Raw genomic sequence first — 14429 nt, forward strand, 5'->3', positions numbered from 1 at the left:
TTGTATTGTTATTGTTATTACAAAATAAAGGAAAGTTGAATTTTCATTGAATAAGTGACCACATAAATAGCCACAAGTTACTAAAGACAATCCCCCCCCCCCCCCCCCCCCGAGCTAACAATAATAGCCACTAATTCCTTACGTAAAACAAAAGGAAATTACTAAATAAATAACGTGACAAGAGTTAGTACGAAAGAGGAAATATGTTACCAATGAAAAATGATGTGTGGAAAATAAAGAGTAAGTGAAAATAGAAATAACAAGTAGTAAAACCATGGGTAGCAAAAGGAAGTTATAAAGATATGGGAGGAGCTAACTTATTTACGCATGTTACATGTTATCATACTTGCCTAAAGTTTTCTTAATAAGTCTAAGGTTTTGTCCAATGGATAATCAAGATCTACACAAAGGAATGCAGCGTCAGCAAATGTCATTGCCTTTTTAACAATAGTGTCATCTACATTGGGGAGGCGTGGGTCCAGTGCTTTCCTCATGCAGCTTTCAACTTTCCGATTCGACTTGTATTTTTGTAAATTTGCAATACCTTTTCTACCACCAGTCAGCAGTTGAATCAATAATAATCCAAAAGAACGGCTAATGCCCACATATTTAGAATTATCTGTAATAATCACATCAGGTTGTTAATAACTTAATTTTTTATGCCACTAAGTTAATATATACAATGTAGGAATATGTTAGTACTAAAATAAAATAAAACCACTTTTAATTTTTTATCAAACTACAATACAATAAAAATGGAAAGTAGTAAATTACAACAACTTTTACAGCTTAAATAAACCAAAATACAAGAAATGAGTAAAAATTGGGGCTAAGGAATCTTTTAGACACAGGTTCTTAAAATACATTCTGAGTCTTACAAGAGAAATCGTTTTGTTTCCCAAGGTACAACAGCCGCAGCAATGGTACTGTCGTAATTGAATCTACGAACCATACCTTGAAATAAGTAGGATGTAGAAAAGATTGTTGGAATTCTTTTTTTTTTTTTTGTGTTGGTGTTTCATGGTGTATTTTTCAACCAAGTCTCTCTTTGGTGTATTCAAAAGTTGAGCCATAACAGGTCTAAGAATTAAAAAAACGAAAAATAACTTGCATTGAACGTATTCATTGCTCTTTATTCTGGTATTAAATTATGAGTTGAAACTATTGTTGACTTTGACTGTTTCAACTATCGCAATTCTGAAACTGTTATGCAACTGCAGACTGAGAAATATTTGCTAAGTTGTGCGTGCACCGCGAAAATAGCATGCCACACAGATGACTGAGCACGCAGTTCCACACCACGCCATGTAGACCACACGCATCGTATCAATCCACTTGACTGTCGCGCGATACGCCACGTTGTCTACAGGCTCGCATATGCACACGTCTCACAGTCACGCCAAATGGGGTCTGCCGTCTGCGTCATCCAACACTGATCATTTGCGCCATTCAGAGGCCACCATGCGCACCAGGGCCATCTGTACGCACCGCCACATCATCCTCCACGCCACCTGAGTACCAGATCATGCACACGCGGTCAAAAATATATGGTGCCATGTCATGTAAACCACATGTCGCGCCATATCGATCTGCCACACTGGCATGCCACACGCCACATCGTCTGCATGCTCACATATACACGCACTTCACAGTCACACCATATGGGGTGCCCGTCATCCGCCACACGTACTCACCACTGATCATTCGCGCCATTTGAAAGGCGTCACGCGCACCATGGCGCCATCAATACCCACCACCACCCTACCTCGTCCATGCTACGTGAGTACCGGACCACACCCACGTGGTCAAAAATACATGGCGCCATGTCATTTAGACCACATGTCGCGTCATATAGATCTGCCACACGCCACATCGTGTCATATGGACTCCACGTCATCCGCCAGCCACCTGGTCCATGTTACCTGATTACCAAACCATGTGCACACAATGCAAGATGTGGTAACACAATGTCCTCTTATCCCAAAAACTGAAATTCGAAAACAATACGGGAACCAAAAATTACCAACAGAGGAAAGTCAACAAAGTCGCACTAATCCAACAAGAAAACCAGTGAACAAGCCATCAAATCAAGTGGCTCAGAAGTCAATGAATCAAGGTCGAAAGGGGCAAAATCAAACAAAAGCTAAAAAAAGATGAACTTTGTGAAGTCAACGGGTATTGATAAAATCGAAACTTTAGAAAACAAATCTAATGTGAATATTGTTATTCTTGTGAAAATTTTGAAAAGAGATTGTCAAAACAACTCAAGACCAAGTACCTCGAAATCTCAAAGTTCGTCATCGAGTCATCAACATGATTCTTCGGGGTTTATTGAACGAAAATCATGTTTCAAGTGTGGAGAATTCGAACATATCATTCAAAATTGTCCTTATCTTCATAAGCTTAAGGCTAAAGCTGATGTTCCCCAGACCAGTCTTACCAAAAGCGATATGTTTCACCAAAACAAGATCCGTGTCTTGTGATGGAACGTGAGGTGAAAAAGAAACGTAAAAAAAAACAAGGTGATTGAAAAGCCACTCAAGACCGAAGTGGTTCAAAACCATCTATTTCAGTAAAACCAGAAAATGAAAATGCTTCAAAATTACAAACCGGTAAACCTCAACAGATCTGGAAACCAAAAACGGTCATAAATTCAGGGGGAGCATCACCTTTTCCAGACCATCGCGAAGTTGAAATAACTTTTGCCATCTCCAACTGATTGTTTAAGTACATGTGCAGGGTGTTCCAGGAGGAACAGTTAATAGTCTTTGGATTGTTGATAGTGGAGCATCCAGGCACATGACAGGCGACATGAGGCTTCTGCTGGAGATAAAGGCAGATATATTACAGGAGAATGAATTGTATCCAACAGGGTCGTGAGTTTTGATAAGATCAACTTTGTGCAACAACTTGATCACAATCTCCTTAGTGTTTCTTAAATATGTGATAAGAAGTTTCGGTGCACTTTGATGCTAATAGATGTTATGTGCTGAAGCCCGGTTTCAATATTCCCGAATACTGGATTCTCTTATCTGCTCCAAGAATTAATGATTTGTATGTGCTTGATATGAGCCAAGCAATCACCACGTCTACACAAGTAACCTGTTTTATTTCAAAAGCCACTGAAAATGAGTCCATCTCTTGGTACAAATGGATGGGACACATTCACTTACGAAAAATGAATCATCAAGTGAAGAATAAATTAGTGAATGGTGTGCCTGTTAAAAACTTTCACCTGCAAGACGTCTGTGTTTCATGCCATAAGGGAAAGCAAAGCAAGAAATTGCACCTGAAAAAGAAGGTCAACACGGTGGCAGTGCCGCTTGAACGCTTGCACATGGATTTATTCGGTCCTGTCAGCACAAAATCATCAGCAATGACTCATACTGCCTCGTTGTGACGGATGATTATTCACGATTTTCTTGGGTGGCGTTTATGGCTCACAAGGGCGAGACTTTCGAAACTATCAAAAACCTGATCACAACGATTAAGAATTTGTATAATTTGAAAGTGAGACGTATACGCAGCGACAATGGAATTGAATTTAAAAATCATACTATGGAGGAGTTCTGCACTTCTAAAGGTATTCTTCATGAGTTCGGTGCCAGATACACTCCTCATCAAAATGGAGTCACATAGCATAAGAATCGAACGTTGATCGAAACTGCAAGGACTATGTTAGTAGAGTCACAGTTGCCCATTCCAATCTAGAGTGAAGTTGTGGCCTCTACATGTTACACGATGAACCAAGTCCTTACAGTTAAAAGACATAACAAGACCTGCTATGAGCTTTTGCACAAACGGAAACCAGACTTACAATTCCTTGAACCGTTTGAAGCTCCTTGCACTATGATCGATCTAGATGGAAAATTCGGGGCAAAAGCAATCGAGGGATACTTTCTTGGGTATGCCACCCCTAATTTGAGAGTCTGGAATCTTGATACTAAAAGGGTCGAGGAATGGTCTGAAGTCATTGTTCAGAGACATGTGCTGCCAGTCAGATGTCCTGGTTAGCCATGTATGTGTATGTTTCAGTACAATGACTTTTTCAGTTCGTTCAATGTGGAAGAAGATGTAGTAGATGTTGCGGCACAGATGTTTTTCGATAGTGACAACGCATTAGAATCACCTTTGGTTCGTCCAATTATTGTTAACAATCAAGTATCATCTTCGGTTAACAATAATGCTCTAGATAATAAGGATTTTCAAGATCCTGCTGAACTGAACGAATACTCAGAGGATGATAAATTTTATAATGCAAACCAAGAAGTTCCTACAACAGTTGTGCATGGTACTTCTGAGGCTACACCTCCAGTGGACCGCCCTGTAGCCTCAACAGCAGCTGAAGCCACTACATCATCCTCTTCGCCTGCTCAGGGTCTTGATTTGGTTGTTGATCTCAACTTCAATAATCTGGGTATAAACATTCCAGATCTTGCTAATCCAGAAACGGGAATTCATAATACTCATCCTCGGCAAAACATCATTGGAAATGTTCAAAGTGGTGTGCAGACGAGATATCAGTTAAGAAACAACAACAACGTTAGCTTGTATGCAGAGATTAGAAAGTCGGGTGTGCAGAATGATTGGTCCTTCGCATGTTATCTATCACAAGAGGAACCGAGGTCTTGGAAAGAAGCTTTAAAGGATAATTCTTGGGTGGAAGCTATGCAGGAGGAACTACAACAATTCAAGAAGCTAGGTGTTTAGAAACTGGTTGATAGACCTGAGAACTACAAGAAGATTGGAACCGTTGAGTATTTATGTAACACCTCGTAAAATCATGACCAACATAATGAAGACACGTGTCATGGACTTTAAACGTGTAAAAGTGTGATCTGGAATGACCGAAATCGTCAAACAATGTAAATATGTGAATAAAGGGATCCAAAGGGTCAACATGCCATTCTTGTGCCTCTGATTGACCACACGCGACGTTCGTATTCTTTAAAGAATAATTCATCAAACTTGAAAAGTCGTTTGTGCTTAAAATAAGGATCTTATGAAACATAGTGATTAAAAGTGTCAACATGTTAACTTGATACCTCTGAATGACCTTTTTATTAATTCCAAACCTTAATATGTTTTATAAACATCCAATATATATTCAAATCCAGTTATTTCTGGTAATAAATAATTCAAATTTTGCAAAAAATGGATCCTATGTGTCTTTACGACAAAACTTCATTCAAAAACCTCCTTCAATAAAGTCCAAGAACTTGTAAGTGCATGGCATCACATGCAAGGGCATGCAAGGCCTGATTATATGGTCCCCTCTACTGGAAAAAGACATGAGATTCGAAGTTTAAAAAGGTTGCATGGTCAAATGTTAGAAGTTCACAAATTTTTGTCTTCTAACCAAGCTTTACGGACCGCAAAGGGTCCACTTTACGGACCGTAAGGTGGCGGAGCTGGGCGGATATAATTAAAAAGCGGATACGGACCGCAAAGCCAAAGGCTTACGGTCCGTAAGACCTGTAACTGGGCAGAAATGTGGACAGCTGCATGTTAAGCAGGTAGCACCGCCTTTGAAACCTTGTTTTCGAATTCAGGGGTTGCACCAGTGGTTTTTACAGTATAGGGACACCTGGAATTCATCAGAGATCACTTGTAGACTTGTGTGTAATGATCTTGGAAGTTTTGATGTCCTATATAAGAGCTTGTAGTTTTCCTAGTTCAATGCTCATTCACAAAATTCATTCTAACTCACCTCTGGAGCTTGCAAGAAGTAGGAGAAGAATTCCAAGTGTAGAAAAGATAGCAAGGACCCTAAGTAAGAGTCTTAATCCCTGCTTAATCCTGGTCGGGGGTTAAGGGAACGGTTTGGTAAGGGTCTTGCCCTTGTTCAGCGTTTAGAGGTCCTGCTTGGGACCTGGGTCAAATTTAGTAGGATCTCCTTCAATGCCCATAGGTATTGGATGGCGGGGATCCAAACTCTTTGACCCCCCTCATAAGTTAACTACTATTAATACTATAACCCGGCTATTTAGGAGTGTATCCCTGCTGACTCAGACTACTTAGCCGAGGGTAACGTCACCGCCGAAAGCGAGGCCTACCATAATTTGCATTAATAACTTAATTCATTATCTTCCAATAATCCAACCCTTTAGGATTGTATCCTTGCTGACTCAAACTACTGGGTTGAGGGTAACGTCGCCTTCAAAAGAGGGGCCTACTACAATAACTAAGATAATCTCTTAAACAAGTGCAAAAGTGCGGAAATAATCAAAGGTTATACTAATACACGAGTCGGATCCAAGTGATTCATCTTGTCTATCTGTTTTTACTTTTTTTTTTATTTTTCAGCATTTAGTTAGTTTTTATTTTCTTAGTTTAAAAACATTTTTTCTCACTTTTTGATTTGATTAGACGTTGAGGATAAACCGGTATTAAAAGCTCTTGTGTCCTTGGACGACCTCGGTATCTTACCAACACTATACTACGTCCACGATGGGTGCACTTGCCCATATGTGTGTTTAGTGTTAGTGAATATCGTGTTTTTATAAATTTAAAACTTGGCTAAAGGTGTAAAAAGGGCTTAAATATACATTTAAATTATATTACACTACACACGCATCATATTCATTCTCAAATAAGTGAGTATCTCACATCATATACGTTAAAAACAGATAATAAATGGTATACTCACCAGTAAGATGAACTCTCATGCATACCTTGATATGGGAATGTGTTGTGAGTGGATGAACACAGTTTAGTAAGTATAAATCATACCTTAACGTATCCCCAAGTCATAGGATTACATCTGATTGTTGAGTTTAAGTGGAAAACAATACCGATAATCGTTATAGGATACTTATGTAAATGTTAACTAATTGAACAACAAGGGTGTTTTGGCATGACCGTACACTGATATGATTCTCTTACCCTCGAAACTCGCAAAAAGAATGTCTGTAAAAAGTTATTTATATTTCTTCATTTCTGCATGTCTATAAATATTTTATTTATTGCTTTCCGTCTTTACGTTTGAAATATTCAAAAATACCAAAAAGATTTTAGGTGTGTTTTAATATAAAATTTATAAAAGCCAAAAAGATTTTACTTCTATCTTATTTTTGACTGACCGATGTTGAAACTCGAATCTATCCCACCAAAAACCCTGATTAAAAGCTAGATAACAATTGCATCTTCATAAACAGTCGAAGTAAAGTTAAAGAACTAAAATTGAACAATTTTGAAACTTTCATTGTGTTGTCGGTTGGTAGTTGAATGAGAGTTGGTCACATGTGTGTCGTCTGTTAATATTGTTTAAAATCAACTCTTAGTGAGGTTTTCATCTGAAAAATTCTCTAAGATTGATTAAATCCATAGCGTTTATTCTCATTACACGTTTAGCTCTGTTGTGTGTGCAGATGAGGCATTCGCATCAACTAAAGGCGAAGAGAACGTGTCAGATAACAAGCTGTGGAGTGACACATGACGTGGATGAAATCAAGATGATCAAGATGATTAAGCTGTAGCTGACCACTCATCAACATCATGAGGATTTGAAGCCTTGAAGATCAAAAATTCTAAAGCAACATTCAAGGGGGAGTTTGTTGATACACCTCCTGATTGTGACATGTGAAGACATTTGAAGATCCTACAGCATGAAGAACGAACCATCTCCAGCAACATCCAAGGGGGAATTTTTTGATGCACTTTTGTGTGGATGTGGCTTGGTTCGGTTCGGTTCGGTTCGGGTCAAGACTAACGTCGCGATGTTCCTCTGCTGTACGACCTGGAGTAGGACACACGAATGACGAAGACACAAGAGTGATCCTGTTGAATATTGATGACATTACCATGATCAATAGTATATCAAATGCATGCATGGAATCGAAATAGACATGCATTCTTCTGATCGAAATAGACAAGCATGATGATTTGGACATATTGGATATATTCTATTTGGATATATTCTATTTCGATTACATATGTCTTACATCGAAATAGACTATTTCGATTACATATAAGTGTGTTTCGATAGGTAAGTCTGTATTTCGATGTGTTGCATGTCTATTTCGTCTGTTTCGATGTATCTCTGTTGTATGTACTATAAATACAGAAGAGGCTCTGTATTAGGGAGTGAGCTTGTATGAACTAGAGAGAGAGTGTAGTGACAGAGAGTTGTCGGGTTGCTTTGTATTAGTCGAATCTTGTACCAAAACTCTATCGAAATCAATACACGGAACCGTTTGTTGTTGATATCTTTGTTCATTCTCTCACTCGGTTTGTGTCATAGCTTGGATTCCGCACTCGCTATGGCATCAGAAACAAGAAATCGCGTTCGTCCGACGATCCGTATCGGGACCTACAGATACAACGATCCCCATCTCCTCCCACAAGCAACAACAAGATTTCCATCAATCACCTTCCACTTCTCACCACCAAACTTAACATCTAGTCCCTGTTTATCCAGTTGACTAATAGAAATAAGTTTCTTCGTTAAACCTGGAATTACCCTGACATTCTGCAATTTCGTTATAGTGCCTAGTGAAGTCTTTAGATTGACATCTCCCATACCCGTAACGTTAAGAACATGAGCTTTAGCTAATCGTACCTTTCCAAAGTCTCATTTTTTCATATTCACCATCATATTCCCGCTGTGCATGGCGTGAAACGAAGAATCAAAATCCATAGCCCAAGAGTCTGTAGACTCTTAACAGCAAAGCAGTACGTCACCGTCAGTTCATCTAACATAAAATTGTTTACATGTTGTTTACCATCCTCTTTCTTAGGAGTTAGGGTCAGGACACTCGTATTTAACATGCCCATTTTCACTACAGTTCCAGCACCTCACATTCTTCCCAGCTTTAGACAAGCTTTTCCCACGACTCCCACTGCTTCTGTTATTACCTCTTCCCCTGCTAACACTAAACATACCAGAAGTAGATCCTCCACCAGAGTTCCTTCGGCTAACGTCTTCACCTAAAACACTATCCCGGGCCCAATCAAACTTCAAATTTCCAGTTCTAGCAGTTTCAGTGACCGTTGTCACAAATCCTGACCAACTATCAGGCAAGGAAGATAATAAAACCACAACCTGAGTGTCATCATCCAACTTCATGCCCATAGTTGCTAACCTGGACAAAATTGAATTGACTTCGTTAATGTGATCAGCAACTGAAAGCCCTCGTTCATTCTCATATTAAATAGCTCCCTCATCAAGAACACCTATTACCGGTAGATGGCTTCTCATACATATTTGACAGAGCTGTTAACATACCACGAGCAGTTGTTTCTTTCATGATATTAAATGCAACGCTACTTGTCAAAGCCAATGTAATTTTACCTCTTGCCTTTTTGTCCTTTGAGTTTCAAATTGCTTCAGCAGCTTTCTCCATTCCAGTAGGTTTTTCTTCCAATACCACATTCAAATCACATTCACCAAGCAACGCCTCTATTTGCATTCTCCACCATGCAAAATCAGTACCGTTGAACTTCTCGATTCGTAACTTCCCGTCTTCAACCATAGAAAACGAGAAAACCAAAAAAAACCCACAGAAAAAAGCACCCGAAGACCCGAGCAACCTTCAATAAACAAGAAATCCGAATCACCCGAACCGGTGACTTCTCCCGCAAACCCGAGCGTACAACCAGCGAATTACCAGGGTTTAAGAAGCAAAAGCCTAATCGCCAAACACCCCAAAACCACCAGATCTGCAACAGAAACCCTACGGCTCAAACCCTAGACTTACGAGTCGTAACCAGAGAATAGGTACGATCCATAAACAAGTCAGCGGTGACGGCAGCAACAACAGATCAAGATCTCTCGTCCAGTTCTCTCCCTCTCCTGCAATAACAGTGTGAACCGTGTATTTAACTGAACCTTTGGCTCTGATACCACTTGTTAGGGTATCGGATCAGAGTAGGCTCGAGCGGAAGCGGAACATACCATGGGTTGCAACTAGGGTTTCATTTTTATTAGATGCTCACAACTGTTTACAGAATGACACAGACTACAATTACTTCATAGGTATTTATAGAACAAGATTAGGGTTTCCTACTTGATCAAAAAGTTAACTAAGTGGACCTAATAACTAGGGTCGGCTACCCTAAAGCCTACGAACCCAACAACCTGAGTACCAGACCACTCGCCACTTGCACGCAGTCAAAAATACGTAGCGCCATGTCATGTAGACCACATATGACGTCGTATCGTTGCGCCACATGCCACGTCGTGCTATATGGAGTCTGCATCATCCGTGAGCCACCTAGTCCATGTTGTTGGAGTACCAGACCACGTGCACATAGTGCAAAATACAAAGGCAGCCATCAAAGGGCCACATTGTCGTATCGATCCCCCACATGCCACGCCGTGCCATATGAAGTCTACTTCATCCACCAGTTTGAGTATTAGACCACGTGCACACAATGCAAAATACATAGGCAACCATCAAAGGGGCACATTGCGCCCATCATAAACGCCACTCGCACATGTGCGAGTTACCCTTTGTGTCCGCACAAGTATGTGCTTGCATGAAAAAATAAGGAATGAGAGCTCCTACCTATATATCATCTCAAGTTTTGTCTCTCCTCCTATGTGGTACAAGTTCCATTTTACCATTTTATATAATTGGTAAATTTTTTTCGGCTTTGACAATTTCAACACCAACTTTCAAACATCGATATCTCATCCATTTTAGCTTTGTTTTAGGCACGGTTTGATTCGTTTCGAAGCTTTCACATCATAGAAAACAAACCCACAAACAAATATATACTAACCTCGGTTACATATACATATTTTTGTCCAAGGTTTATGAACAATAGTTTTCCTACTTTTGTGAAAAACTCATTTTCACCAAAATTTCCAACATACATGTCTAACATGAATGTCAACATCTACGGAAGTAAGAGAGATAACATAAAGATAGGAGAGACATAGAAGCAACTTACTTGGTCGACTGCAGTAGTATAATGAATCGATAATCTCCTCCGCGTATAAATCTCCATATACCAGTTTTGTAGATTCAAAATCAGAAATCTTTGCGTTGAAGTTCTACAATGCATGCTCGGTAAAATGAGAAATAAAACCACTGGTTGTCATAGTTGTTGCATTGTAAGTAACAGAATTACCTTGTCCAACAATATCTGATGCATCTTAATAGAGTACCTATAAGCCTGATAACTAGTGTGCAGGGATGAAAGGACTTCACCTATTTGTATTGCTATTTGAACTCTTGTCTCCCATGAAAGTGGTATCTTGTCTTCTGAAAACGTCGATGCAGAGGTTACATTCTACATCCCGTAACAAGTTACAACATTTAGTTTCTTATATGTTGTTTAAGGATCCACTTACTTGTGAACATGTGAGACTCTAAGCTTCCATTCTCCATGAATTCATAAATAAGGAACAGTGTCTTGTCTTCAAAGCAGTAGCCTAGAATCTTAACCAGGTTTGGATGATTAAATCTGCTTAAGAATGTCATGTCAAGACGCTGCAGCCATATTTGTTCGTTAGGTCCAAAACCATCATTCAAGATATGACAATATAAAGCATGGGGTGTAAGTTTTCACCAAATACCATCATTCAACTGATGCTTTTTCATAATTGTCCGTAATAGGCGATGCTAGTATTTCCTTAATTAAGAAGTTCTACATATAGGAGACTAGCATTTGATGGTGGGCATGGTTCAGTGGCGGAACCAGAACGATTTAGTTAGGGGGTTATCATAAGCTTATATTATATACTGGTTCAAATTAGGGGGTCCATCTCTAAGTTTGTTCTTCAAAAACTCAAAATTTATAAATAAAAATTCAAAGAGTTCCGGTGACTGGAGGGTCAACGGACCCCCTTGACCCCCCTCTAGTTCCGCCCCTGGCATGGTTCATAGATACTATGCTTAGGGTTTGTTGTGTGTCAGTTGGAGAGTGGCCTACCTCTCGAAAGTAAACGGTTGCCTCTCGAAAACTGCAAATTTGTGCTTTGTGAAATTCATATTAAGTTGTGTAGTTGTGTACTAATATTTGAAGGATTGTCACAAGGGTGTGACAAATAAAATAACAACCAACTCTGTATTTCTATTTTAGGGAGACTATAAGATGTTCATAGAAACCATTTAAAACAAATAAGATTTTTTGGCTTTTATGATTTCTTATGGAGCATATATGAAGCCATGAAGACAACCAGGCTAAAGCAGTATGGCTTATTATAGATAACAAATTGGGTGAATCATACGTAAAAACTTATTTATTTGATGACCTGCAATATTATTGATAAACTTTCATACTTATGTTTGTCTTTAAGTTGCAGTAGATGATAATATTAGAAAATTACTGTAGACTGATTGTTGTCAATATATAACAAACCCTCCTCAAAGGAAGTCACATACAATATTTGATATTCTTATCAAAATGTTAATATAGTTACCTTCTTTTCCAGGTGATGTTGTATCTTGGAGTAATAAAACCTTTTAATGGCAATCCTTAATTGACCATTAACAACAGAAGGAGAAGATGTGTTTGTATGTATCCAACCTTCAAAAACCTCTCCAAATACTCCGTTACCAAGCCTCGTATGGTTCGTAAAGTCTCTCGTGGCACTTTTTAGATCATCAAAAGAAAACTTCTTCAGATCATAAGCCAGTATTTGTATATTCTCATCAGAAAATACTTCAAGGTGATCATCATTATGGTCTTTTGGCAAGGAGGCATGATTAATGTTGTCTTTGTCAAGAGGCTTGGGTTGATCTTGAGGAAATAAACACAACAAAAAAGAACATAAGAAAGAACTTCCTCAACCACGCATTCTTTTCGATCTTTTGAGGATATGTCCATTATATGACAAATAGATATGGAACAAATGAGACTTGAGAAAATTACAATGAATACAAATCACTAAATAAGTTGCACACTACCTGGAACATGATTCAAATGATCCGGTATATCAACCAGAGGGGTCACTTCACCATGATCATCGCTATCTTCATTGACTGTTGAGAGCTTTCCATCACTTTGAGCTATAGGGGAAAATGATGAGGATCATAAGTAACGGTTAATAATTTCATGGAATACACAAATGATCTGTATATGTATATACCAGTGTTGATTTCAAGGGAGATAAAGGGCCACTTAATCCTTCTAGCCAATGCCAATATGCCTGCAGCTGGCTTTACACGGCTGTCGAATTTATTTTGTAATCTCAGAGAGAGCTCAAGAGCTACCAGAATCTCTGCCATAGTGGGGCGTTTCTTTGACTCACTACTCAGACAACGATCTGCAATCTGCACGAATACCTTCAAACATTTTGGAGAGATCTGACTTTTGATATCAAAATCAATAATTTCATACATTTTCCCTTCCTCAATAGATTCATGAGCCCACTTAGCCAAACTGCACTCATCTTCGTCAAGACTGTTATCAAGTGCCGCCCTCCCGCACAACAATTCGAATAATACCACGCCAAAGGCAAACACATCTGATTTTCTTGTCAATCGTCCAGTCAAAAAATACTCTGGATCGAGATAACCAAAGGTACCCCTAACAAGTGTATTGACATAGGCACCAGATGTGTTTGTTGGACCAATTTTGGATAATCCAAAATCTGATATCTTAGCAGCATAATTTTCATCCAACAAAATATTTGTGCTTTTTACATCTCGGTGTATGACTCCATCTTGGGTGCCTGTTCCGGTATGAAGGTAGTGCAATCCTCTTGCAGCACCTATGCTTATCTGTAGTCGTTGTACCCAACTCAGGCTACTACCCTTTCTGTGCAAATGATCATCCAGGGTTCCATTCGGCATAAACTCATATATAAGGATCATCTCTGAGTTATCGTTACAATAACCAATCAAAGACACAAGATTACAGTGCCTCAACTTGGTAAGCATCTTGATTTCAGCCCAAAACTCGGTTGCTCCTTGGCTGGAATCTAATAAATCCAATCGCTTGATGGCAACAATAAAAGTTGCCCTGTTTTCCACAGTGATGGTAGCTTTATACACCTTACCAAAACCACCCTTCCCTACAATCAACGCATCATCGAAATTCTGGGTGGCTAATAGAATCTCACCAAGTGAAAACTGGCGGCATAATAATGTGTAAGGCAATGATGACATTTCAGCTTCCATTGAAAAAACAACAATGGTTGCTATAGTTTTGGAAGTGTGTATGCTATAATGAAACCATTGAAAAAACAATGGTTGCTATAGTTTTGGGGCCTATGAGAAGTGTGTATGCTAAAATGAAATAGAAACCACTAAAAATCTACCCAGGTCAACAGTCAACACGTTGAAAGATAATTGGCACTTACGTACACCAATTGACTTCTTTTTAGAATTGAAGAAACAAATGTCAATTAAAGTGGCTAACTTCGGTTGAGGCTAATGACTTTGGTGTTGGAAAGGCTAAAAGGTTGTGCATATGAGAGAAGTACACTAAGCATGAAAAGTTGTAGAAAAATGAATAGTAAATATGTATATGAAGAA

At 39.0% G+C, this 14429-nt stretch overlaps 1 protein-coding gene across 1 annotated transcript; it reads right to left on the bottom strand.

Annotated features, from left to right (window-relative positions):
- Positions 1-225: 225 nt before the first annotated feature.
- Positions 226-14145, bottom strand: LOC110873892 (receptor-like kinase LIP2). The gene is made up of 7 exons (XM_022122917.2): positions 13040-14145; positions 12858-12959; positions 12371-12690; positions 11300-11438; positions 11077-11210; positions 10897-10999; positions 226-619 (listed from the first exon to the last, which is right to left on the bottom strand). The coding sequence occupies exons 1-7, from the start codon at positions 14070-14072 to the stop codon at positions 351-353; spliced, it is 2100 nt and encodes a 699-aa protein (XP_021978609.1). The 5' UTR covers positions 14073-14145; the 3' UTR covers positions 226-350.
- Between the last annotated feature and the right edge of the window lie 284 nt (positions 14146-14429).

Source organism: Helianthus annuus, chromosome 8 (genome assembly GCF_002127325.2).
Source record: "Helianthus annuus cultivar XRQ/B chromosome 8, HanXRQr2.0-SUNRISE, whole genome shotgun sequence".
NCBI lineage: Eukaryota > Viridiplantae > Streptophyta > Magnoliopsida > Asterales > Asteraceae > Helianthus > Helianthus annuus.